The sequence below is a fragment of the Atractosteus spatula genome, chromosome 11 (assembly GCF_055471065.1).
Source record: "Atractosteus spatula isolate fAtrSpa1 chromosome 11, fAtrSpa1.hap1, whole genome shotgun sequence".
Classification (NCBI taxonomy): domain Eukaryota; kingdom Metazoa; phylum Chordata; class Actinopteri; order Semionotiformes; family Lepisosteidae; genus Atractosteus; species Atractosteus spatula.
Genome location: NC_142716.1, coordinates 20,969,501 through 20,995,236, shown reverse-complemented (window position 1 = coordinate 20,995,236; position 25,736 = coordinate 20,969,501). Strand labels below are relative to the sequence as shown.

Here is a 25,736-nt window from a genome sequence, read left to right as displayed (position 1 = left end):
TAATTTCAAGGATGTGGCAGTGGTTCAATTTACAGTATAAAGAAATACCGAGTGATAAAACCATAATTGTACAGCACAAAAGCATTTGGTTTGATCAGGGTTCTAATAGCAGCTGAGTGAGAGTTTATTTTAAACAAGGACAAGTATTAAAATAAAGCAAAGGGTTTAACCTAAGTCAACTGAAAAAAGCACGCAAATATTTACTTTGTTCTATTATCAGTGTGGCAAAGGCCAATGTTCTCAGTATGAATGTGTTTTAAAATGGAGAAATATGAGACAGAGTTAGAACGAGGTGAATTCAGTTTGATCACTAATAGTGTTTTGTACAAAGCAGTTTTCTTCTTGCAGCAAGATTTACTTAAAGATATACTGTAAATAGTTCAACTTACTCAGTGCTGTAAAAATGTGTCTTTAATAATTACATCTTGGAAAATTTTAACTTGCTAGTACTGTGAAAAGACAATTTTAGGGAAACATTTTAGCATCTGAACCACCTTGGTGACATTCAGCAATGGATCAATATCTGTTAACACTGCTTTTTTTCTGCTCTTTTCTTTTAAAATTTTCACCATGCTTGACTCTCAATGGTTTACATCACCTCGTCACCTGTGCTAAATCAATCTGGCTTTCACTCATGAAGTGATTTTGTGATTATGCAACCAGAGTCATGGTGTGTATCATGATCTTCAGTAAATGATTAATTAATCAAAACGACTCTAGAAACATTTAATCATGTTCAAGTTCCATATTTCATATTTTCTTAAAATGCACATGCATAAATCAGATTATGATTATTTGAATGAAAAGTTATTTTAATGCTTGATACTAATCATGATCATGTTGAACATAAAAAATGTAAAACTGGACAGTTTATTTCTGATTGTGCTGTAATGTGGTTATATATAACATGAGGCCATATGATTTTCTCCTTTCTTTTCAAATGACAAATGAAATGTTCACCTAAATATATTCTCAGCAGTATTTATTTGACCTTCACACAAAAACACTTTTATAAAGGCAAAACCATGTTTTTCCATAATGTGACACTTGAACTAATTTAACTATACACACAGTGTAATTTTACCCATTTAATTGTTTTACCTTTGGCAGAAAAAAACAAGCCTGCCCAAATTGGCTTATTATGTACAAAGTGCATATTTCTTCCTTTTCAAAGTTCATTGAATTGCAGTACAAAACAGTAATCCAACAGGGTTTCAGAAATGAAAATTAGATATTTGTTTTACACTACAAAGTTTTGTTACAAGGACCTGCTAAGCTCACAACTTTTAAAATGTCATTGTATTCTTTTACTGAATGCCTGGATGCCCAAGGTATTCTGATTTTCCTCTTGCTATTTCTGCTGATAACCGACATTGTCAAGAACAAGAAACCCAAGAACTTTCCTCCTGGACCCTGGGGGCTACCCTTCGTGGGGAACATCTTTAATATTGACTTTAAACAGCCCCATATTTACGTGGGAAAGGTCAGTGTTACTGCGCTATTCTTATTTTAATCTTAATTACTCCTCCTGAGATTCATTGTGGTTCAAAATAACTTAAACCTACTGTAAGTCTCATGATGAAAAGACTTATATATTGTATTTATTATTTAATATTAAATTTGACAAAAAAGTACATATTTTCTACAATAGAGTTTTATATTTTGATGTTGATACCTGTTCCTAAACCTAAAACAAAGTGGTGAAAATGCTGAATGTCATTTTTTCCAAAGCTGGCAGAAATCTATGGTAATGTTTTTAGCGTGAGGTTTGGAAGAAATAAAGCTGTGTTTGTGACGGGCTATAAGATGGTGAAGGAGGCTCTGATCAATCAGGCAGAGACCTTTGCGGATCGACCCCAAAGTCCAACAATGGATAGACTTTACAGCAATTATGGTGAGAATTTCTATTCCATATTATTGAAATCTTTTCATATGACATTGCTAAAGTCAACAGAGAATGACTTTTTACATCTTATTTAAGCCAAGTGATTTTTTAACATTCTTAATATCTATTCACATTTCAGTTAAATTCGATACACTATTGAAATGATTCATAATACATATTTTCTAATGCTTTAAATGACACTTTAAAAAGTCAAATTAAAAATTATTTTTAGGTTACATTCTTTTTTTTCAGAGATACAGAATGTGCAGAACCTTTGTTTTAGTGTCTTTTTTTTCTTCCCTGTCCACAGGTTTGATCTTTAGCAATGGATATCTGTGGAAGAAACAGAGAAGATTTGCACTTTCCACCTTGCGGAACTTTGGGCTGGGTAGGAAGACTCTGGAGTCAGTGATTTCTGAGGAGAGTAGGTTTCTCCAGCAGGCTATAGAAGATGAGCAAGGTAATGACAGGAGCTCATGTCCTGAACACAGCTAATAAGTATACTGTACACTGCTCATTAGAAGCAGGGAACAGACTTAATTATGCTCTTGTTTTGCCATTAGGTAAACCTTTCAATCCCCACTTCCTTCTGAACAATGCTGTTTCAAACATCATCTGCTCCATGGTATTTGGAAGCAGATTTGATTACAGTGACAATAGCTTCCAGAGGCTGCTGCACTTACTGTCAGAAACTATACATTTGGAAGGGACGATATGGACACAGGTAGAGAATATTTTCTTACAATTGTCATATGCAGTTAAAACAAAAATAAACTATACACAACTATTTAGGATCACATCGTCTTTAATAGTGATGATGATTGGTGGTGTGATGGTGATGACTTACAAAGGCATGATGCTCATTTAGAAATTTGTTCCATTATTGAGTGAATACTAGTTACATGAAAAATGTAATTATTTCTGCATGAGCACAACATTATTCCTCTCAGCTGTGTATCAGCCTGCTTCAATTTAAGTAATATAAAACATATAAATAAGAAAAGTAATGGAGCTTAAATATCCTTAATCTCTCATTTTGGCTTTAGCTTTATGAAGCCTTCCCTGTGTAATGTTTCATAGCCGTTCAGGGATGCCAAATATGTAAATGTAGTGGCTCTCTGAAGGCACCAGTTCTGTAGGGTTTGGGCATTTACTGTGACAATTATTAATTGTAGCAGTAAATCACAAAGTTGATTCTTTTGATGGCTTTAGAGTCCAACCATGCGACATAACTCAAACAACGCACACACACAGGTACTAATACACGAGGATACATTTATTAATACATAGAATATGCCTTAAACCTAACAGATCTTATCGAGAGGGTTATCAGAATACAAAAGATATATATTCAATCAGTTACGAAGTGTTACACATATCAAGAGGACATACGTTCAGTATATCATTCATTAAGACCGTTTCATAAATGAATTTGGTTATAACTTCTACATTAGATACTCAAAACAAGTACATAACTCTTAGGAATTAAATTGATATCAACTGGTTGGGATAACAATTGAATTCTCGAGCTGTAATGCATTGAAGTTGAATACTCATCCAATTTCTGGGGATTCAGATCTCCTGCAGGCACAAACAATCAGCTGCAGGCTTGTTGCTGTCCAATCCGCGCTCTCTGGCTCCATGCCAGGCTGTGCTGTGCGGCTTGCGACGGTGCGCTGTTGATGCTCACTGACCGGCTAGTTAGTGTTGGCTTTAACTAGCAAAGTTTGTGCACAGGAGAAAAGATGACTGTGGATCCCAGCAAGTCAGGAAGGGGACCGGTTCGTTCCTGGTGAAGCGCTAGTTCTGAATAGTGATTCAGCTGTCCACAGTTCCGACCTGTTCATGAGGCCTGCTGCTGGTTACTCTCTGGCAACCTCCACTCTAGACTCTTAGAACAAAGGAAAGTTCTGGCACTCGGACACACTGGCCGTTCCGTGGTTGTCCGGGCTGAGTCTCAGGATGGTCAGGAGGCGCGCTGCGAGATGTCCTGCCCTTGGGAGCCTTCTGCTCCTGGGCCGTCCTGCCCTGGAATTCTCCTTTGAATTCCCTTTAGAAAAGTCCACAGAAGTCTCCTCCTGAATCTTACTGAATCTCCCGAATCTGAATCTGAATCTCTGTGTTGCCTGTTTTTACCTGGAGGAACTTCAGCTCGTTGATTGGCTGAAAGTTCCATGGGCATCAGAGTCCCACGTGGGTTACTCGGCCCTACCAGTCCCTGATTGGTTGATCAAGGTGAGATATGAGTCACTTACTCCTGACACTTATGCAGTCCAGATGTCCAACTGGCACTCCCTAGACAGATAGGCGCCAATGGATGACCATTGATCATGATACCCAGACTTAGCTAAGTGCATCCCCCTTTGGGAGCTGTCCTAGGACCTTAAATCACCCTGCACTAATGGTCTCTCTGTGGCTGCACCACAGAGATGAACAGAGAAATGGGGCCTCATTTGGGAAGCTCAGAAACACTTAATTCTGCCTTATTATTAAGCCTCGCCGCTACACCTGTGATATTGAAGTATTTACCAGGACCACACAACAGACTCTTTAAGAACTATGAAGAACTTGAAGCCTTTGTGGGGGAAGAAGTTAAGAGGCACAAGGAAGATTGGGACCCATCAGCACCCAGAGACTACATTGACAGCTACTTAGCAGAGATACAAAAGGTTATTGTTTCAAAATCAAATCTGAGCATTCTGAGTTTCTGCATGGGACACTGTTACAAACCCACAATTCCTACTCAAGCATCTACACTAAGTGGCATCCTGGCATTTGCACCACAATCTTGAGTGTGTGGGAGTGTGTAGTCTGCAGGAAAGCACCCCAATGCACCATCACCACCCTTCACTGGACAGAAGTCCTGAGCCTTCTTAACTTAATAGTACAAGACCTTTGATAGCTTATGTCCTTAACACAACTACAGAGTAAAGCATTTTCAGTAGCGAACGGACTCAATCATGCACTTGTATTTCTGTCCTCAGTTAAACCTTATAATACTGTTTCCAGAATTATCTGTACATCAATCCATGTTACACAATGAGGATAAGTTAGTAAAAGCTTTAGGGTTGACTAATTAAATCTACCCGATCAGAGGAAATAGTGCTAAATTTGTACATGCTTTTTGGTATAGAAAACTAAGTTACTGCACTCAGAATGATTGGGTTGAGCTGATTATTGTAAAACTCCATTTTGATTCTATTTTTACCTACAATATATCCACCTCACCTGGTATAAATATCTCTGAACAAGGCCCCAGTCTGTGCTCAGTGTTTTGTGATGTCTGTATAACCTTAAGTAAGTGACAAGACCAACGTACTATAAGGACAAGGTTATTGTTACAAATGGAGGGTTATGAAAATGAAGAATAAGCAGGAATTCACTGAGCGGATTAGTCAATAAATAGTGAAATAAATATTCACAACCCCAACTTGTAAATGATTTCTGACAGAATATACCCAAGCAGTTGGTATACTCAGAGGCACGTGAATTCTGTGTTCTCTGGCACACCTTGGTGAAAAGACTAAGAATTCAGGCACACATGGTTAAATATTTATTAACAATGACAATACAAATGCTACACTACACACAACATACAACACGCAAGTTACTATATATACAGCATGTATAGACAAGGCATTCCGGAGGCCTAACGTCTTGACCCCCAGACTGCTGCCAAGTATTTGACTCTTAAATGATGCCTACAGAGGCCAGAAATCAAACAGAAGCAATACAATCTGCAGTTACTGTAAATCTCTCTCTCTCTCTGCAAAACCAGATGCCAGTAAATGAATGGGAGACTATCTCCCTAAAGCAAGCTTTACCTACCAAGGTTCCGATACTTCAAGATTTGTTTGGATGATCATGAAGCAGGGGCTCTCACCTGGCGTAAGCTTCAAGTTCCAACTCTTCCAGACTCCTCTCTGTCTTGTGGTCTGAATTTCTTTCTCTTCTTTTTTACCTCCTCATATGATGGCATCAGGTGTGTTTCTGGACTGTTGAATGACACTTAATCAGTTTACCCACAACTTAATTAAGGTAAAACAAGGCAAACCATGATGTGGTTTGATCACAGACTCTGGACCTCCTACATGTCAGCAAACAGCCCCTTTGCTTTGAAGCTGGAAATGTTACACACTTTATCTAAACTCTTAGAGACACTTCCTAGTCACCTATACCTGTAACAATATCAAAGGACAGAACCTAATGTTATAAGATGCAACAATTTGCTTATCTTCTACCTGTCAGAATAAAGAGGATACTGAGGCAGGATTCCATGAGAAGAACCTGGTCTTGTGCACTTTGGACCTGTTTACAGCTGGGACTGAGACCACCTCTGCCTCTCTACGCTGGGCTCTTCTCTACATGATCAAACACCCAGAGATACAGAGTTAGTAACTGCATGAAACCGAAGAAGTATTACTAAAACTATTTAAAGACACTGTGGGTGGTATGTCAAAATGTAAAATGTATGATAAACCTAAGAAATATACAGGAAAAAAAACAGCTCCATTATCCTTGTCTTCCAAATTCTACATTTTGACCCCCATTGCAATAAAAACATGTTCATGTAACATTTGATGACTGCTTATGGATTTTTTAACTGTTGAAGCTGCCTCCTGAAGGTAACTGAGGTGTGTAACCCAGATCAATTTGCTTTGTGCCAACATTTTTAAACATGCCCTGACCACGCCATATAATTCATGTAATTATTGGCACAGTGATTTCTGAAAACTATAGTTACTATTCTATGACAAATACCATTGAATAAATTGTCTCCATTTTGTCTGGATAACACAGAATGTGCTGTATTTGTGATGTCCTAGTTAAACACTTTCTTTTGTCACCAGCATTCATGTGAATGTAATGTGTATGGCAGCATATAGAATCAAAGTATCGAAAATAAACTTTTTAATATACTGAATATAGATTATATTCATCATGCAGAGTTTCGTTCTGGGGGCAGTACAATCAACTAAAAAGTATACATTCCAATTGTAATACACTGTTTTTAAACTACTGTACATCTGTGTTGTTTTTACCCTTACCATTTGAGAGGCATAATAAGTGCTCTGTGATGAAGCATGTAATGCCATATCTTGCCTTGCCTCTCTCAGAGAAAGTCCAGGCTGAGATAGAGAGTGTGCTTGGACAGGGACGGCAGCCCTCCATGACAGACAAGCCCAACATGCCCTACACTGATGCTGTTATCCATGAAATCCAGAGGATGAGCAATATTGTTCCTCTGAATGCACCAAGGATGACTACTAAAGATACAACACTGGGGGGACATTTTCTTCCAAAGGTAAATCTAAAAATTGTCGAATAGCTGAAATTTTGAATGCATGTTATTTTATAATGGACAGGAGCTGAAATAAATTCATTTCTCACTCATACGGCAAAAAGCTATTTGGAATGGAATCCAAGTGTTGTCTTAGATCTAAATTATAAGCAAATCTCACCTGTATTTCTTTCAATCTTTATTTTAATATGAGGGTAAAAACATGATATTTCCGTACAATATTCTTATAGTTTTTTCTGTTGATTTTAGCCTAGTGGTATAACTTTTAAAAAATTGTGTTTTATAAATCCCTTTTGAAGAGAATATGACAGCACTGCCAGTGGAAATGTTTATTTTGTAGGGTACACCAGTGATGACAAACCTGACCTCAGTGCTGTTTGACAAGACTGAATGGCAGACACCAGACTCCTTCAATCCCGGGCATTTCTTGGACTCTGAAGGGAAGTTTGTCAGACGAGAAGCTTTTCTTCCATTTTCAGCAGGTACAACTACAATCACAAATCAAGGTCATGCTTAATATTTTCATTTACTATACTTCTGCTACTGGTTACAAAAAACAAGTTAAAATATCAAAAAATAACATGAACACATGGGACATACTGTTCAGTATATTGATATAAGATGTAATGGATCTAACACTACTTATTGGAATAAGGCTAGAAAACATCTGACTCTTCACACTTAAACTCCATTATAATGTTAAGCTTTTAGTAACATTCCCATTTAGTTTTTTTTCTGAGAAAAAGAATGTAAATACAATTATTTTTTCATGTTTTTATTTCTCCATTTTGGAGAACACATTCCTCTGCCACCTATTTCTGTCAAAGCAGTTTGCTGAATAGCATTTTGCAAGCCTGGCTTACAGGAGTGTGATCACTGAATATAGGAGTGGTGTTTCTCCCACTGACATTCCTGTATTATTAGCCACAGAATCGCATGTGCCAGTAAAGTAAGACAAGGATAAAAAAGGACAAGGAAGGAGGATGTGGTTTATAAACTAAAACTTTGTGATATCGCTCATTTCTTTCAGGAAAGAGGGCGTGTCTGGGAGAGCAGCTGGCCCGGATGGAGCTGTTCCTGTTCTTCACTTCCTTTTTACAGAACTTCACATTCAAAGCCCCTGAAGGGGAAGAACCCAGTATGGAATATCAATTAGGGGGGATCCTAACTCCTCGGCCTTTCAAGATCTGTGCCATTCCACGCTGACATCCACATCAGTGTCTTAAATCTAAAGAAAACTGGGGGGCAGGGCATTTACATTTTAGAGGACAATTTGACTGTAAAAGTAAAAGCCAGAACTTCAGAACTCTGCTTTTAAATACAGTACATTCCATGTGAGATCCCAGTTTTGTAATTGAACAAACAGCATGCTAAAATTTGCTTAGAATTTTTCCAAGTTTTAAGCAGATGGTGATTTACACAGTTTTCAGGATTGTGGCATTAAAGGCACCAGGATTTGTCCACACTGACTGTAGAGAAAGGACTGTTTTTTGTGGATTTCCAAAATAGTGGTGCAAAAATAGTAGGCTTTTTCCGTTATCACTACTGTAAATTTTCCGGAAATTTCAAAATTCCCAGTCTTCTACTTCACATGTCAAATTCAGATTCATGACATGTCTGTAACATTGGAATTTTTAATGAATACAATTTAGAGCTTTTACAACCAAAATAGTTTCTTCTAACATAACAAGAAGAGAATAAACTTGATATTATGTAAACAAAGCAATTTTATACAGAAAGAATACCTACAGTATATGCTAAGACATGGTAATACAAATGTGTTTTTTGACTTTTGCCATCCTTTCATTAGACTCTCGACATGCAGCATTCTACCCTTAAAATGGGCACTTCTTGATACTTCATTCATGCATCGCTGACTTTAATCGTTAAAATAATAATCAGGCAAAATGTGATGATTCCTGAAATTTGCAAACAAATTGTATTGCAGTTGTTTTACATTTCATACCACATTTTAATATTAATCTTGAGCACTGATACTGTATTAAAAAAATCACTCTTTTCTGGTTTTTAATGGTATTTATTGTACAGTAGTAAACATAAACAGTTTTACAACAAAATATGTTTTTGAAAATTCAGAACTAGTGCAAAAAATTGGGTCACGCCACCTTACCTCCCACATTGTTTATAACTTTACAAAATCATCGATCTAAGAAGTGTACAGCTTTACAGTAATAACATTCATAAGTTAACAGTTATAAGTTTACAAATTTAAGCTGTTAAGTGCAGAGTACAAGTTTGAAAGATGGGGAGGTTACAGTTAAAATTAACTGTTAGTCACAGTGGAATCAATTCACAGTTTATTGTTTTTTATGTCTATATGATTAATGATCAAAAAAACTTTAATTTCATCAAAGTGAAGTTCTTTAAGGAGTATAACTATTTGCCAGTTTCTCTTCTCTTGTTTTGCATAGCATCACCCTGGATCCCCTGGAAATGTCCAAACGTTCCAATTGCAAAGCCAGACTAATTCAGGAGTCCCCATCATTCAAAATGTACTCTTTAAAACAATCCCTAATCCTCCAAATTGTCTTGGAGCCAGTACAAGAGCCCTGCACTTCCAACAGAACCTTATAGAATGGATCTAGGATGGATAGGCTCTGCTTTTTAAAATAAACTGCAAAATCTTTTTTGATTGTTTTAACATTTAGTAACAAGTGAAAAATGTCAATAAATCATTTAACGTCTAGACTAAAAGACATAATTAAATTAAGAAACTACTTCCTTGAAGCATCTTCAGACAAAACAAGTATAGAAACAAAAACATCTGACCATAACATTTTAAAAAATATAAAACTTGATGAATGCTTAAAATTTTATATTCCTGCAGCTGGAAATTCCCCAGTTCCCAGTATCCTTTTTACAGTTAAATATTTATGCTTTTCAGAATTTCATTTACTGTATATGGAACAGATCTATATTTTCCTATGGAACTATTATAAGTGGAGTGCTCTTGTACAGTATTTCTTTTTGAACATATTCTTAAGCAACTAATAGCACATAAAGCACCATAACTAAATATTATATCATCCATTAAAGCAATGCAAAGAGCTAAGCATTCTGTTTTTTTAAAGTGGATGAAAAGAGCAAAGCAAATATTTTCTTTGCCATTTCACCTTGGGCAGGGGCCAGATTCTAAAAGAAAGAAGATTCATCCCTTGTGATTTGTAGAAGAATATCACTGATATTACAGAGAGAATAACCCCACACTAAATATCATACAATTTGTCCCACTTGTTGCCCCATTATTACAGTTCATTAATAATATCACTATCAGCTACAAAATCAGGCCCACCAACATACAGGCTTAAACTTGATAAACACTGAAAAAGTATATTGTCTCTACAATGTTTTGTATTTTTCCAATTTTAAAAGCATGGCTTTAACTAGAAACTCAATATTTATCTTGTACAACAAACTGATTAGATCATTTAGGTTTATTGTCTTCAGCCTGGGATGATTTATCAGAAGTGTTCTGCACTGTACAGGAAAGAGAGAGCATGGTATTCTTAATCCTCCTTCAGAGGAAATACTTAGTCATATAACAGAGATCCCCAATGCTCCACAGCATCATTGTCAACTGGAATTAAATAGAAAATTTACCAAATTCTGAGTAACTAGCTTTTTAATTAATTTAGGTTTCTGGTCTACTTGAATTTGTGTTTAACCATTAGGAAAGAAAATATTAACTTTGTCTAGTTTATAGTTTTCTGACAGCAGTTTTTCTGAGAATTTTTGTTATTTGATTTTGTTGGCCCTAACTCCACATATCTTCAAAAATGCGTGACATTTGAGAAAGAGACATTAACAGTACATAGTGTACATCAGCTGTTCTGACAAAGTGATGTCCACACATTCTGGCATACAATAAACTAAACGTGTCCGTTAAAAATTAATTTGACAGTATTTTCAAGGAAACCTGAAATAAATGCAATTTGATCCTACAATAGCTTTTGGAAGGAATTCACAAGAAAATAATCATTCAAAACCAATAACTAAGTTAAATTTATTTCAGATTTCCATCAGAACACTATACTTTCACCTTAATTTTTATTAAATAATACAGTTTGCTTATAGATATAAGTAGCATTCAGTCACCTTAACACTATGAATGAACAGTACATGACAGTTCACACTAGTCACAACGAAACAAAAGAGAAAATTATGCAATTTCAATGCTCTGCACATCTTAATGCACTCAATGTAACCATGGCAGCAAGCAAGAATGGTAACATTTACACAGCATAGCAATTTTGCTGATTAAACAGAGATTTAAAATGTTTTTAAAACAGGGATAATTTATCAGATTCTACAAAACACAAACCCAATGACCCAGTTCCATTAAAAGAATATATTTGCTTCCTTATATTTTAATTTCACTGCATTTTTTACTTTTCAATTAAAACTGTCTTACATAAAATCTGGCTGTAAATATATGGAATTAAATGATCACATTAAATAAAAATGGCAACATACTCAAAAACTACAAATGTAGGCAAAATACTTTTTAATGCCTACCTGGTACTTTCCTTCCCAAGCACCTTTAGGATACAACCTCAAACACCTAACCTTGGATAAGTGATAAGCATTATTGTACATAATAAAAAACAAGCTCTGAAACAGGGTCATGTTTAAATTCATAATAAGAGTAAACAAATAAATGAAAATTTAATAATTAACAGTAAAGGCATAATTTAATTCAATAACAGTATGGGCCTAAAAAGAAAGAAATAGGCACCATATTTTTAACAAATTCCATTTACTCTTAGTAAGAATGAAAATATATTATATTAATATAAATATTAATATTTATATTAATATTAATATATTAATATATTTATTAGTGTAAATATATTAATAATGTAAATATTAATATATTTACATTAATTTACTTATACATAACTCAATTAAGAACAGATTTATTAAATAAAGATCATTTTTATTTTCCAGATATTTCAATATTCATACTTTATTAAAAGACAATTTTATTATTTTAAAAAATAATAAATTGAAACTCTGAGGGTTTTCCAATCAGGTCTTGAATCAAAGTCTTGAAAAGAGAAACAATTTGCAATTAAGTTACTGCTGGAAGGTTTAGCTCTCTTGCGGGAGGCCTTGTTGGGTCACAGAAGTTTAGACTTGCATTGCTTTTGAAAATACAGTGTACTCAAATAACATTTACAAAGAAGAGTTCAAAGCGAAGTTTCCTTACAAGATCACAACACTGAACTGCGTGTCTACTACTCAAAAGGACTTCAGTAAAATGCAATCTGAAATTTGAGAACAACAAGCCTTTTTTTTTTCTTGGAACAAACTACTACAACTATTGTGTCATGCTAGGAAGACATTTACAATCCACAGACTGGCTTTAGAGGTAGTTAATATTATGCTTTAAAATACAAATATTTGTGGAATATTTTGACATTTTACAGGTGCTGCACAATTATTATTTAAAATGTACCAACAGTTATTTATGAAGCTCTTACAATAATGACCAGAAAAATACAGATTTAAAAGAGCAATAAAATCTGCTTAATCATTTCAGTGCATATGTTAATGATTGATATGTAGAATTGGTTAAACATTTGCTTTTACATTTCAAAGTAACTCTGAAGAATGTACTGAGGCTGGTTTCTCCCTGATTCTTCTACTACTCTCAATCCTGGATATGCACAGTATTTTATTTGACTATGCGCTGAATTGAATAACTATGAGTGGACAACTAAACCCTAGCAATTCTGGGATCAAATAAAATAATTGAGAATCAAAGAAGAATTGATATAACTTCTCTTTTTAAAACAGAATAATGTAAACAAATCATACTTTAAACTTCTGTGCTATTTCTAGAACAAAACTAAATGCAATGCAAAAAAATCCCACAAAGTTTTTTTAAGAACAGGTATCCTCAAGATTAGTAGATACGTTTTAAAAAGTAATCCAATTGCATTTGAAACCATACACTGTTAACCAGCTGTGATTCCCCAATATACAAGAAGAGTACGAAAATCAAAGTCACAGATGAGACTCTTCAGCAACTCTACCAGCACTTACTGTAGTTGCTGGCTTGCTGATCAAAGATCTCATTCTGCTGCTCTTTATAGATCCCAAATATATATCTTCATAAATCTATTTTTAGAATCAGATTTCACAACATGCAACACAACTGTAATTGAAATCATGCAAGTAGTGTTCATTAAACATAAAACAATGTGTCTGTAGCCATATATTTCTATGAATATGGGGACAAACTTTAAAAAATCACCCCAAAAATTGTAGTTAAATCTTATTTCTGAGTTTTAATTCTTGGAGATTTCGAGAAACTCAAAACACATACAAATATAAAATACAGCAAATGCAACAGAACAGGACAAAAAACATTAAATTTACTTTGTGAAGGTATAACAAAATTGTGCATTAAAAGCTTCAGTGAGAAGAGAGGTCTTTAAAGGAATTAGTAGGAGTACATTGAAAACTTTGTATTTCAATGGGGTCTAAAGCAATTTAAGGAGGACAGGCTTTGCTTTTAGTGTGCACATGAACCACACAATTCTGAAGATGCTGAAGATACAGTACTACAGTAGTTATATAACACACAGTAGTAATTACTGAGAGATGACTTAGGGACATTTTCACAATGTAAATGACTATTTTTAAAATCCTAATGGCTCCTTTGAAATCTGAGAGAGTCAAAAATATGGTTGAATCTATTACCATCGTATTGTATGTGGATTTTGGTGGAGTACAAAACAGTAATTTAACATAGAATCAAAGTCAAAAGGAAGTCCTCTCAAAAATGTCTGCTTGTCTGAGAAGCACGACCTAAAGTCTAGAAATCCTACGTACTTTACACATAAGAAGCAGGTAATTGCATTGTTCCAAATCTCCAAGTGCATGAAAAGTAATTTTTCATTTTTTTAAAAAAGGAAGAGGGTCCTGGTTTATTCTGAAACCTTGAAAAATCAAATTTAACTGAAGTGAAGAGTGTACTGTATAGTACACTGTATAGTGTTACAGAAATACAAATAGAAAATGAAAAGTAAATTATTTACAGTACATTATTTAGTAAATTTACAGTAAATTATACTGAAGACTGCAAAATCAAATATCTAACACCTAGAATGCTTGGGATTTGGTTTAATTCCTTTTTAATGGTACATCTTAGAATCAGGTAGTTAAAAGTAAGCTTCCAATATGTCCCTAGAATTTACTGTATTAGTCGACAGGCCAAATACTAAATAAGACAAAATAAATAATCTTTGTGGATTGGCTAAATTGGCTGTATTTTTGGGGTGTAAACTTTGCTAGTATTCTTTGTTTTTATTTTGCTGGTGATCATAGAAATTAGAATAAAAATACTGATTCCTCAAATCCTAAATCCTCAAATCAAATTTGGAGTATTGTTAAATATAAAAATGGATATTTTTCCTATTGCATTAAAAATAGAAAATTCAATATTGGGTTTCTGTGCGCAATTAAAATTAGGTCACCTGCTCATTATATTTCTCATTTGTGTTAATGGAACTCTAGTGGCACCTAAAGGATTCTAACGGTAATGTTTTCAATGCCTATTAAGAGTGCTATATTTTGATTTGCTTTTCTCATCCTTATCCGACAGGATCTTGAGAATCTATTTGTGAAGACACTCAATTTTAACTAAGACTAAATTATTAAAATGTTAGAGAGGAAAACGATAAAGAACTAAAATAAGCATACATGTACATTTTTATTATTTTAATGCAAGAAATCCATGTCAAATAAAAAATGTAACATTATTTTTTGTAATTTGCTTAAATCAGAAATTAAACTTAATGTTAAATCCTTAACACATTTTAACACTTCACTAACAATAGTTTTATATCTGAAACAAATTCGGAAAGCTTAACTTTATTTATGTACAAATATATATGGGTATGAATTTGAATATAGCTAAAATAGAGGAATTCATAAAAATGGATATACTGTATCGAAAGTTTTTTAAAGTGAAGAAAACAGTTTGTGGACGTACAGTAACTACCAATGGAATGCAAAGAGGCTGTGAGAAAATCACAAACCACTGCAATAATTTTGATAAAGCACAAAAGTTTTTAAACTCTTGCATGGAAGTTCCATTCCTGGTTTGTATTCAGTGTGACTAAAGAAAAAATATTTCTACCTATCTCTTATAAGATATTACATAACACTTTAGAAGACCTCTGATTGTTTTAACAGAGCATGCAGCAGTCAAGAAACATCACATATACATACAAAATAAGTCAATTAATGTTGAAATTACATTTAAGCACCTTGGCTCTGTCAGCAATAAAAGATTTTTGTCAACCATACAAGGCCAGACGATGTAATGTCAGTAACATAGCAATGATTGGTGTTTCACTTTTTCCATTTAATTAGAAGAAACATTTTTAACAGCTACAGTATACTGCATAAAAAGTGAAAGCTTTTGATGTCCAGCATCATTTTACTGTAAGACGTTATCAGTCTATTTAATCTCACAGAAGTAAGTCATGAGCCTGGCTCAGCTGATTTTAGAAACAAGAAGATTGGAGTGAATTCTTCATCACAGTCTTTATGTTACTAAAGACGTTGTTTTTTGGGGGGCTTAAGCAGAAGTCTTGATTTCAGTGACTTGGTCAAAGTTTTTGAAAAACATCACATACTGTAAATAAGCAGCTGTATCAAACTTTCTATTTCTTTTTACAACACAAAGCGTAACCATCTCAAAGTCAAGGTTGAGTCTCTATACTCTTTGAAGTTGAACATGTTTGTTTATTTCCCTGACTGCCTACTAGGACAAGTAAGTGTTAGGATTCAAGTTTTTTTAAAATCTTTCTTACTTAAAAAAACATTAGTGTATCTTTGCATGAAACCTATTTCCCTTTTGCAGGTCATACCCATGTTTAAGGTCACTTATGTGTGTTAATGTCCATGGAAGAGGCCAGGCCTACTTAGAGGGGGTGGCTGGCATGTTCATTGACAGGGTACGCCTGGCGTTGGTCACCTGACGCTGCTGGGCCAAGAAAGACTGTCCTGAAGGCACTCCACTTGCCACCCTCCCTGCCAAGCGGGACTCAATTGCCAGTTTCTGGAAATATAGACTCTGCAACAATATAACAGCCACAGAGACCTTAAATTTAACATCACACACATACAGTATGCAAACATACACACAGAAATGAACACGCCTATACACCTACATGGGGAGGAACAATCCACTTTTCCCATTGTTGTTTTCCATCTGTGACATATTGCATATACAAACCCTCCAAATGAGACACTTTACAACGAATTACAAAAGCCTTGGTACCAGATATAGTAGTTTGCTCCACTGTGAGCTCGATCTATCCAACATAGACTCATTGAAATATGGCAGAGGTTTTGTTTTTATCCATGTATGTTATGCTAAACCATTTCCAAATCTGTTACAGACGAGGTGCATTTCAAATGTCAGGAATCTGTGTCACAGATGGTCACTAATCTTTTGATATTCAATTCATATCTAAAAGAGATAATCGAGGGCAAAGCTAACCTTGGGGGAAATATGTTCAAAAATCGGAATTAAACAAGAATTTCTTTAATGTACAGTAGGCAAAATATTCAACAACTTGCTTTGAAATGCTTCAAAACGTCAACAAATTTCTTGTCCTCTCAGTGCTCTAAGGTCACTTGATTCTAGCCATCTGGCCATGAAAGAAATTAATGGGAAATGAGGTGTTTTTAGCAACAATGCTCCAAGGTGGGGTAATAGATCATAATGGGCTATTAGTGATCGGGCTCCCTTAATGTTTGTCAAGGCAAAAAATGTTTTCCAGACACAAGTTGTAAAGCGTATTCTACATCAGAAATCTGAACATGTTCATGATTATAAAAACAGCATTTTCACTCTTCTACTGCACTGTGCTCTGAGATGTTAACGTCAGAGGATAATGAAGGGCTTAAGACTGAAGATGTGCCTTTTAAAAGGTATTTACAGTATTAACCCATTATGGACAGTTAAGACTTGAAAGTCCCATTACTAAGAAAAGTTTATGAACTTTGACTCTGTGCCTCTGGCATGGCAGGACTGCCAAGTCATGTAGTAAAACAACTATATGCACTCCTTGGTTAAAACGATAATTTGACAATTTAATAACACCAGAATATTCAACATGTGTATATTCAATGGGTGCAGAAATAACTTTTGGGACTTCAAACAAATGAAACAACAAATCATTAATTCATTTAATTTGTACAACAAATGAAAAAAAAATGTTTCAGATGATGCATTCCTTGGAACACTTCCTGTGCTTTTACAAAAAAAATTAAGGCAATAAATAAGGAGTTTGGAAAATAATCAGCCTAAAATATCAGCACTTTATTAGATTTGAAGCAGGGAAGAAATTGCTCTTTCAGAGCCCATTAACACCTACCTTGTTGTACCAAGCTGTTACAATCAGTTTCTCCTCATATTCTCGCAGTTTTGCTTGTTCGCATTCTCGCTGCAGTTTAAAAGAATAGTTACAATATAAAAAATGCTGCCACAATTCTATGATTGTATGTGGCAGGCTGATGAAAATAAAAATAAAAAATGCTTAAATAAGTTTTTAGAAAAACATGAAAGAGGTCATCCCACTATAGACATTGTGCAAAAAATTACAGTGGGCATTACATTGCAAGAAATAAGAACATTTCTAAAGTGAGTGATCACAGTTATCAATCCTAAAAAACCACAAAAGCAAAAAAAGACTGGGCTAAGTAAAGTCACCTCCAAAGCAAGGATACGCTTGTCCTTTTCTGCCAACTGATTCTTCAAGGACTGGATTTCCACTGTTGCTGGGTTGAGCTTAGGATCCAGAGCCCTGATTACCTGTTGGCATAAGCAATGAACCCCACTTAACAACCAACTGGAATACCAGCCTTTTTTAAATAGTATGCAATAATATGGCAAGGTGAATTATTTTATAAATTGGCAGCCAGTGTTCCCCTTGATGATAATTATTGTTAGTCATGGGTAAAGGGATTATTTAAAGCAGGGGTCTCAAACATGCGGTCTGCAATCATTCTCTTGGACTAACAAAAAGTTACCAATAACATTTGGATGTTTTGGTCATTTGATACATTTTTGTTCTATAGTGTTACGTCCCCCTGCGTTTACGTGTTTTTGCTTCTTCCGCTTCCTGTATTCTGTATTCAGTGACCACCCATTGGTCCATCACTACACCATCATTGCAGTTGTGACATCATCATCAATCAACTCCCGACCAATCAGCAACTAGATCTACAGTTTAAATACCGAATAAGTTCCGACCTCGAGAGCTTTCGGCTTCGATCAGCCTTTCGCTCGACTTCAGTTCTGCTCTGCTTGGCTCAGCTTCGGCTTCGTCTTTCTTTGTTTTCATTCGTTTCGCTTCGTGTGTGTTTCCGTATAGCTTTGGCTTTGTTGGTTTGTGTTCGTCTCCTCCTTGTACTATCATTAGTTTGTATTATCCTTTATTTCGTCATTACCTTGCCCAAACATGTTTTATCAACCTCTGTGCTCTTTTGTACCCTATTCCTTGTGTTTACTCTCGTTTTCCCATCGCCCACTTGTGTATTTGTGTGAACTTTTGTTTAAAGGGTTAGTAAAGGTTGTCGGGTACACTTAATTGGTCTTTGTATTAGAAACGCTAGTTTAGGACGGGTGAGTGCCTTTTCTCTTGGGTAAGTGAGTACTTTTGGGTAGTCAGTGGAGGTTAGCTAGGGTGTTAGAAGATGCAGAAGACCGAGTGTTTGGGGTTTTGTTTTGTAGTTAGGTCAGCTTCACTTTATTAGCCAGCTCCATTTTGTTTGTTATTTTCGTTCATTTGGTACTGCTCAAGTTCCTTTTCCCTGTGTGTTTATTGTGTTCTGTATACGTACCAGTCACTTATTCACTTTTAAACTAAGGAAAGGGATCCATTTCAGCCACTATTTAAGTACTGCTCCCTCCTAAGTGACACATGACAGCCATTTTGATCCAGGAGCCCTAAAACATACTGTAGCAGATCAGGTGGAGACTGAGAAACATTTCAGCAATTGATTTAAGGGAGAAAATGAAGGTTGCCCAAATGTGGAAAATGGAATTGAACCCAAACACTGGTAATAACACCCCTGCTAATGTACTATTAACAGTCCCTTAGGATCTTTAATGACCAAGCGGGACCTCAGTTAAACATCTCAGTGTAATTACAAGGAATCTAACCCTATTACTGACCAAGTCCAGCTTGATTGATTACAGTATTCAAGAGTCTAGGAAGCATTTAAGACATACAGTATTTATTGCTCTATAATTAAGTGCTGCCTAAGTTTTCCCCACAACTCCCCTGCTCTAGTCATCCACCCAAACTCACGTTGCGCGCCTTCTCAAGGTACATCTTGTAGCGGTCCTCCATCGCCCGCATGTCCTCATCCTTCTTCCGCAGAGCTGAGTGCAGCTCATCAATCTTTAAAGCTGGCAAGAAATGGACATTTCAGAGTTTTTCGTGACCCAGAGAATTCCAGTTTGCCAGAAACAAATTAATGTGTTTTGCTTTTGGAAAAAAATGAGAGAGATATAACATTTATCATCTTTAAAATATATCTGCATATGCCAGATATAAGAGAGAGAGATAGAACATTTATCATCTTTATAATATATCTGCATATGCCATGATGACACATTAGGGTTTCCTTAATGTTTAAATGGAATAACATGTCTGACTACACTGGTTTCATCAAATGAATGTCTAGCCTAGTACAGTATAAACATCTCAGTATCTGCATAGAAGCCAGAGGCTTAATGGGTCATGATTTAAGCAGTGCCACTGGAAAAACTGTATACAACTAGCACAGCACAAAAAGAAACATACTGGCATCTCATTGTCTCCCATTGTGTAACACATGGTTTCCTTTGCCTTGTTCTTTAGAGATAATGATACTTACAGCTCTGTACAGTTTCTGGCTGGAGATCTTCAATCAGCTCTTTCTTCTTCATGATCTCATCCTTGGCTTCATTGAGCTGTACCCTATAAATTAAAACAAACGCTTTAAAATATCTGAAAATGAAAAGTTCTTTTCCCGTCTATCTTTTTGTTCAACAAAAAGGTGTTCAATTCAGTCAAACAGTTTAACTGTCATAAGACATTTTTCTGAAGAGACCTTTCCACCTGAAGCAAGTGTCAGATCTTAAGCAGAAGGTAAGGACACCACAAGGTCAAATGATATTTCAAACCAAAATAATTTTGTCTAAAAAGTACTGAAGCAAACATAAATATATGCCTTTAAATATATATTTTTAAAAGGCTGTTATAAACAACCATATCTGTTCCCCTGACAAATTCAAAGCTGTGTTCTGAACATGGGTAGTTTGAGCTTTTGTTTTTTCTATAATGTGCTATCAATGTGTTAATTGCTTTTCAGCACAAATGATCTGGAAAATCAATCCCAAGATGTTTTTAGCTTCTAGCAACATTATAAATTATGTTTTTATCAAGGCTTCTAAACTGATCACAAAGGAAAACAAGACTGTACTCAGCAAAGAACATACTTAATTTAATATACATTCAGCAGAAAAATGCAGAAGAAATGTAATATTTACTTACATATGAGCATCTAGTTTCTTCTTCAGATGTGACTGAAAACAAAAGTGCAATAATTAAAACATAAATGTTTTTCCACACCATCATAAATGTAAGCTTTTAAAATATTTTAAACTTTAGAAACATACCAAATCAGTTTTAGGAGGCTTTCCATCTTGTAATTTACAAACGTTAAACTACATTAATAGTGCACAAGCAAATACTGTACATCTTGATTAACATTGAGAAGCAATTTCTCTAAATCTCTAAATCCACCTACATCTTCAGTCTTGGATCCTTGTCCTTGCAAAGCTTTCTGAAGATCTTCAACTTGCAGCTGAAGCTCGCTGATCCTCTCTTGGTTCAGCCTGGAAATGGGAAACAGCACTGTAACCAGCTAACCCACCCACACTGCTGTCCTCCGTGTTCCCACAGTACTCTCCGCTCCTTCTTCACAAGACCTTCCCACCCCTGGATCTCTGACACTTCGGAGGTGTCTGTTTGTTTAAGCGGTTCCATTCCTCCACCTGTCTGCTCAGTTGTGGGGTTCGTGCTCTTGTCACCTTCGCCTATTGGAAGCTCACCTGTTTTCAGTTTCCAGCTCACTCCTGCAACGATGGGCCTCCTCCAGCTGAATCTGCAGCTCCGCAATGCGCTCGTTCTCCGACCCCTCCTGCTGGAGACGCAGCATCTTGTTCTCATGTTGCAGGCGGATAAACTTCTCCCTAAGTTGGCATACAGTAAGGTCAGTGCACAGGACACACAGCAAAAAACACACAGAGCACGTGCAGAGATCATAACACAAGGCAAACAAATAACTGACAGTATACAGGCAAGGAACTGATGATTTAATTTACATCTTAATTTACAGTACTAACGAACAGTGCTTTTTGTAAGATGTGGCCATGGTCAGGGTTTTGCTCTGAACACGTCATATACATTAGGCCAGACACCCATTTTTGTGTCTCATTAGGAAACAGAACTTACCAGAAAAAAAACATTGAGCTTTTTTCTAAAACTAATAATTAGCAATCACTGACTGACTACATACTCTAGGTAGTCAATGTACAGTACTTATGACAACATTTCTTTTAACGATAAAATCTCACAAGAAAGATGACAAAAATATACCTGTATTCAATAGGCAGGATTTCAGCAGCTAAAGTGTCATGGCTAGGACTTCCTGCAGGAAATATACCTAGAAAGCATGTTAAAGTCAGTGAAAATGTTTGAAAACCTCTGAATTTGAGGCAGCATGTTTTCTAGTTATCTCTAACCATTACAATGTACAAGATATGACCAAATGCATTAAATGAGGTATACATTTACATAATCCAAAACATAAAACATGCAATCTTTCTCTATTTTACAAGAACTATTCCTAATTCACTGTAGAAATTCAAATATAAAAGCAAAGACTTCAGAAACTTAACACAAAGAGCACAGATCAGAGATTCGCTGCATAAATAGCATAAAGCAGTCTAAGGACATTTCAGAGCTCTAATACTGCTATTCAGGAGGATACGTCATTTATTAACTCTCCTACTTTCCATGAATTGCAACACGCACATTGGATATCAACGCAATGTTGTTACAGAAGCACTGTAATTAGAAATTATTTTCAGAAATCATCCAGAGCTCTGTAAGGTTATAGAATTTACAAAATCTGTAAGGGCACGGGATGCTTCCTATCAAAAAAAGTCAAATGGTTATTATGTTTAGATGTACAGTACCTGCAATACATATACACGTTTCTATACAGGTGTATAGTATGCATATAATCTCAGGAGCAAAGGCTGAAAATGTCAGTTCAGCACAAAACTCTTCATCTTTTATTGTGTGCGTGGGAGAAAGGATTTTTTACCCTTTCTTTACAACTGGGGGGTTCAGTGTCATCAGACTTTCATTCCAGCTGTGCTTGTAGTGACTTAATTAGAACACATATTTGCATAATTAGGGCAAGTTGACATGCTTCCCAGATCTCCAGCTCCTTTTAAAATCTGGATCTCTGTGAATGCTGCAGGCTTCCTAAATAAACTGACATTTTACCTGCTTGCAGGAGCTGGTCTTGCTGAGCCTGTGTACATTTTAGTTCCTCAGTGGTCTCCTTCAGGGAATCCCGCTCAATGATCAGCCTCTGGTAGTGAAACCATGTCATTGAACTATCATTAACAGAGCATCATTACAGTTCTGTACACACAACACGGCCATTCCTGTAGTTATAACTAAACACCAGTGTGACTATATTATTTACCCTGATTTCTAAAATGGAATTGTGTAAATAAAGGTTACCAAAGATATTATGGAATCAACCTTTTTAAAATGTGTTCTGCATTAATCCTAAACAAACAGGATCCACTGTACGTTTTATGAATTTTATACTATACTTTATGAGAGCATATCTATTGTATAACACACTTGACGCTTCCAATTATGAATACCAGAATACCTCTTTTTCTTTCAGTAGAGTTTCATACTTTTCTTCAAATTTTTTCATTTCAAATGCCAAGTTGTCAGCTCTTCTGGATTCATCAGAAAGTTTCCTGTGCAGTTCTTGCACCTTTCAGACAAAAGTTATGCGTTAGTAAAAAGACCCTGGCTTCAGCTGTCCCGAGTATGTAGCTCTAAAAAACAAGCATGATAAGCAATATGGCACAAAAAACATCACATGGATTTGGTACTAGAGCTTGGTCTTGCCAAACGCAGGCTAGGAAAATTGAATGACTGTGATTTGGGGTGGAACTCTTATTTTCATTACAACATAAGAAACATCACAGAAAAGAAGTGTAACTTGTTTGGTACTTGATAGTTGATATCAGAAGTTAACTCAAAGATCTCAGCCAGCTGTTTCTTGAAAAAAGACAGGATATACAGTAGACTTTAACTACAAGCTGGGTAGTTTGTTACCAACTCCCACAACCCTATGGGAAAGAAGTGCCTCCTGTTCTCAGTTTTAAATGTGTTTCCATAGAGTTTCCACTTCCCTCTTTGTGGCTCACTGTTCATTCTATATAAATGCTCAAAGTTTTTGAGGATTCTGAATAGTGGTATCATGTACCCTTGTAGTCTTCTCTGCTCAAAAGTATAACAATTTCTTCAGTCTATCCGTACAGGATATTTTCTTAAGCCTCGCTGTGCATCTGGTTGCTTTTCTCTGGATTGATTCCAGAGCAGTAACATCTTTTCTATCACAAATGGACAAAATCGTACCTAATGTACTAAATGAGGCCTTATTAGTGCATTATACAATTTCAACATAATATCCCTTGATTTAAATTCTCTTGTTTTAACCATATATCTTTTAGATGGTAAAAGATATATCATTAAGTATTTTATTAATAATAATATCCATATATTTTTAACCTGTTGTCCCCAAGTCCTGCACAGGTGCGCCCTACATCTCTGTCACTGTACCTACCTGCCTCTTATATGTCTCCAGTTGTGCACGAGCAGCATTGGCCTTGCGCAGCTCCTCCTCCAGGCTGACAGTGTTCTGCATGTACGTCATGTTCTTCTCCTCAAGGCTCTTCACCTGTCGCCTCAGATCGCTCAGGCCCTCCAGCTTCTTCCTGTAGGTCTCCACTGAGGCCTCCAGCTTTACTGCTCGGTCAGAGCAGCTCCTGCAGACACCAGTACACACAGCCATCGTTATTCTCCATCCTTCTTCTGTCTTGTCACTTCACCATCTTTAAAATAAGAAGTGTCTCCATGTTTCTTCTTTTATGCCCTCTTTTAAGCTATTGCACTATCAGGTTCAGACTTGTGGTGTATGTGCTAGGCTGAGGAGCCAATGTAGAGAAACTATCACCTGTGGGATTATGACTGAACACTTTAAATCAGAATTACTCTTAAAATGTTGTCTAAAGGAGCAGTAGGTGCTGAAGGAATTTGACTGATGATACAGAAAATACTTTAAATTTTGCATTTAAATTAAGTAAATGCAAAACACCAGAAAGAACAAAAAAGCCATCACCAGGCATTGGTTTATGACACTTGAAATGGACCAAAGCAGCAAGAAGTCTTATCCCTCATTGCTTTCCTGAGCCTTTCCCTCTTGTTACTGAGGTCCCTGTCATACCGCAAGATGTCCAGCTCATCTTTGAGGGCTCGGGACTCCTCTGCCAGACTGGTAAGCTCATCATTACGGTGCTGCACTTCAATTAGCTGTTTCTCCAGCTCCTCGCAGTGGATACGGTAATCATCCTTCGCTGCCTCCAGCCTGCATCACCAGCACATTGACAACAGTCACACTCCCAGCTTACAGTTCTCTACTTAGTACCTCTTTGGAATGTTCTGTACTTTTTGGCATAATTACAATCAATATTATTAGACTTTATGTGTTTCTGCATGTTTTTTTTTGTTATGAGTGCTCAAAAACTGCATTATTTCTATTATAACAACAAGATCCTTTTTCTGGGATCCTTTGAATGCATAAAGTAAGATACCCCTTGCAATAACATTAAATACTGTAAGAACAAAAACAAATCGTCTGATTCCCATAGGGGAAAAAAGATCCAGTTAAGAATTTGATGAATAAAAATATTCTACAAACTTAGTCATGTAATGCATAATGAATTGTATGTGCAAAGATGCCACTTAAAATGTTTCTATTACTGATAGCTAGTCACTTGGAGGAAGATGGTAGTTTTGATAAAATAAATAAGTATTTTGTTCCATTTAGTGATTAAGACATTATTTTACATAGACATTAAAGAAGACATCTTTAATATACATAATGATTCACGGTCTTCCAATTTAGCTAAGTATTTTCTAGCTCTGTTGGGATGCTTTGAGCTAACCCAGTTCCAACAAATAACACAGGACACACCCTTGATTTCATTATTGCAAATCACTCTTTTGTTTCCAATATCTCTTCCCTTGAACTTGACCTGTCTGACCATTTAGCTATTCTTTTCAATCTGGAATTACCTGTTTCTAACACTTCCCTCTCACGCCCTGTAAATTTTCGCAACTGGCGATCAGT

The 25,736-nt window shown here is 35.8% G+C and overlaps 2 protein-coding genes across 7 annotated transcripts in view; one reads left to right on the top strand and one right to left on the bottom strand.

Annotated features, from left to right (window-relative positions):
• Positions 1-1,291: 1,291 nt before the first annotated feature.
• LOC148823664 (cytochrome P450 2J2-like) lies at positions 1,292-8,393 on the top strand. Of its 5 annotated transcripts, none has more exons than XM_088928312.1 (10): positions 1,292-1,483; positions 1,732-1,894; positions 2,196-2,345; positions 2,449-2,609; positions 2,932-2,949; positions 4,408-4,554; positions 6,134-6,275; positions 7,003-7,190; positions 7,528-7,669; positions 8,218-8,393. In XM_088928312.1, exons 1-10 carry the CDS (start codon positions 1,292-1,294, stop codon positions 8,391-8,393), a joined length of 1,479 nt encoding a protein of 492 aa, XP_088784438.1. The 5 variants fall into 5 exon arrangements, with proteins under 5 accessions (XP_088784438.1, XP_088784436.1, XP_088784437.1 ...); XM_088928310.1 differs by having other exon boundaries at positions 2,932-2,951; positions 4,380-4,554; XM_088928311.1 differs by lacking the exon at positions 2,932-2,949 and adding an exon at positions 2,836-2,837 and having other exon boundaries at positions 4,380-4,554.
• The window catches only part of hook1 (hook microtubule-tethering protein 1), a 30,015-nt gene continuing 11,857 nt past the window's right edge, over positions 7,579-25,736 (bottom strand). The window contains exons 10-22 of one of the 2 annotated variants that reach the window (XM_088928298.1): positions 24,831-24,971; positions 24,171-24,372; positions 23,202-23,312; positions 22,802-22,889; positions 21,884-21,950; positions 21,337-21,477; positions 21,033-21,120; positions 20,777-20,808; positions 20,118-20,200; positions 19,547-19,647; positions 17,944-18,045; positions 17,609-17,677; positions 7,579-7,675 (exon numbers count right to left, since the gene is read on the bottom strand). In XM_088928298.1, the coding sequence (XP_088784424.1) occupies positions 7,637-7,675; positions 17,609-17,677; positions 17,944-18,045; positions 19,547-19,647; positions 20,118-20,200; positions 20,777-20,808; positions 21,033-21,120; positions 21,337-21,477; positions 21,884-21,950; positions 22,802-22,889; positions 23,202-23,312; positions 24,171-24,372; positions 24,831-24,971 (1,264 nt within the window). In that variant the 3' untranslated portion in view covers positions 7,579-7,636. Of the gene's footprint in view, positions 7,676-13,481; positions 16,300-17,608; positions 17,678-17,943; positions 18,046-19,546; positions 19,648-20,117; positions 20,201-20,776; positions 20,809-21,032; positions 21,121-21,336; positions 21,478-21,883; positions 21,951-22,801; positions 22,890-23,201; positions 23,313-24,170; positions 24,373-24,830; positions 24,972-25,736 lie in introns of those variants that run through there. The other variant, XM_088928297.1, reaches the window with a different exon arrangement.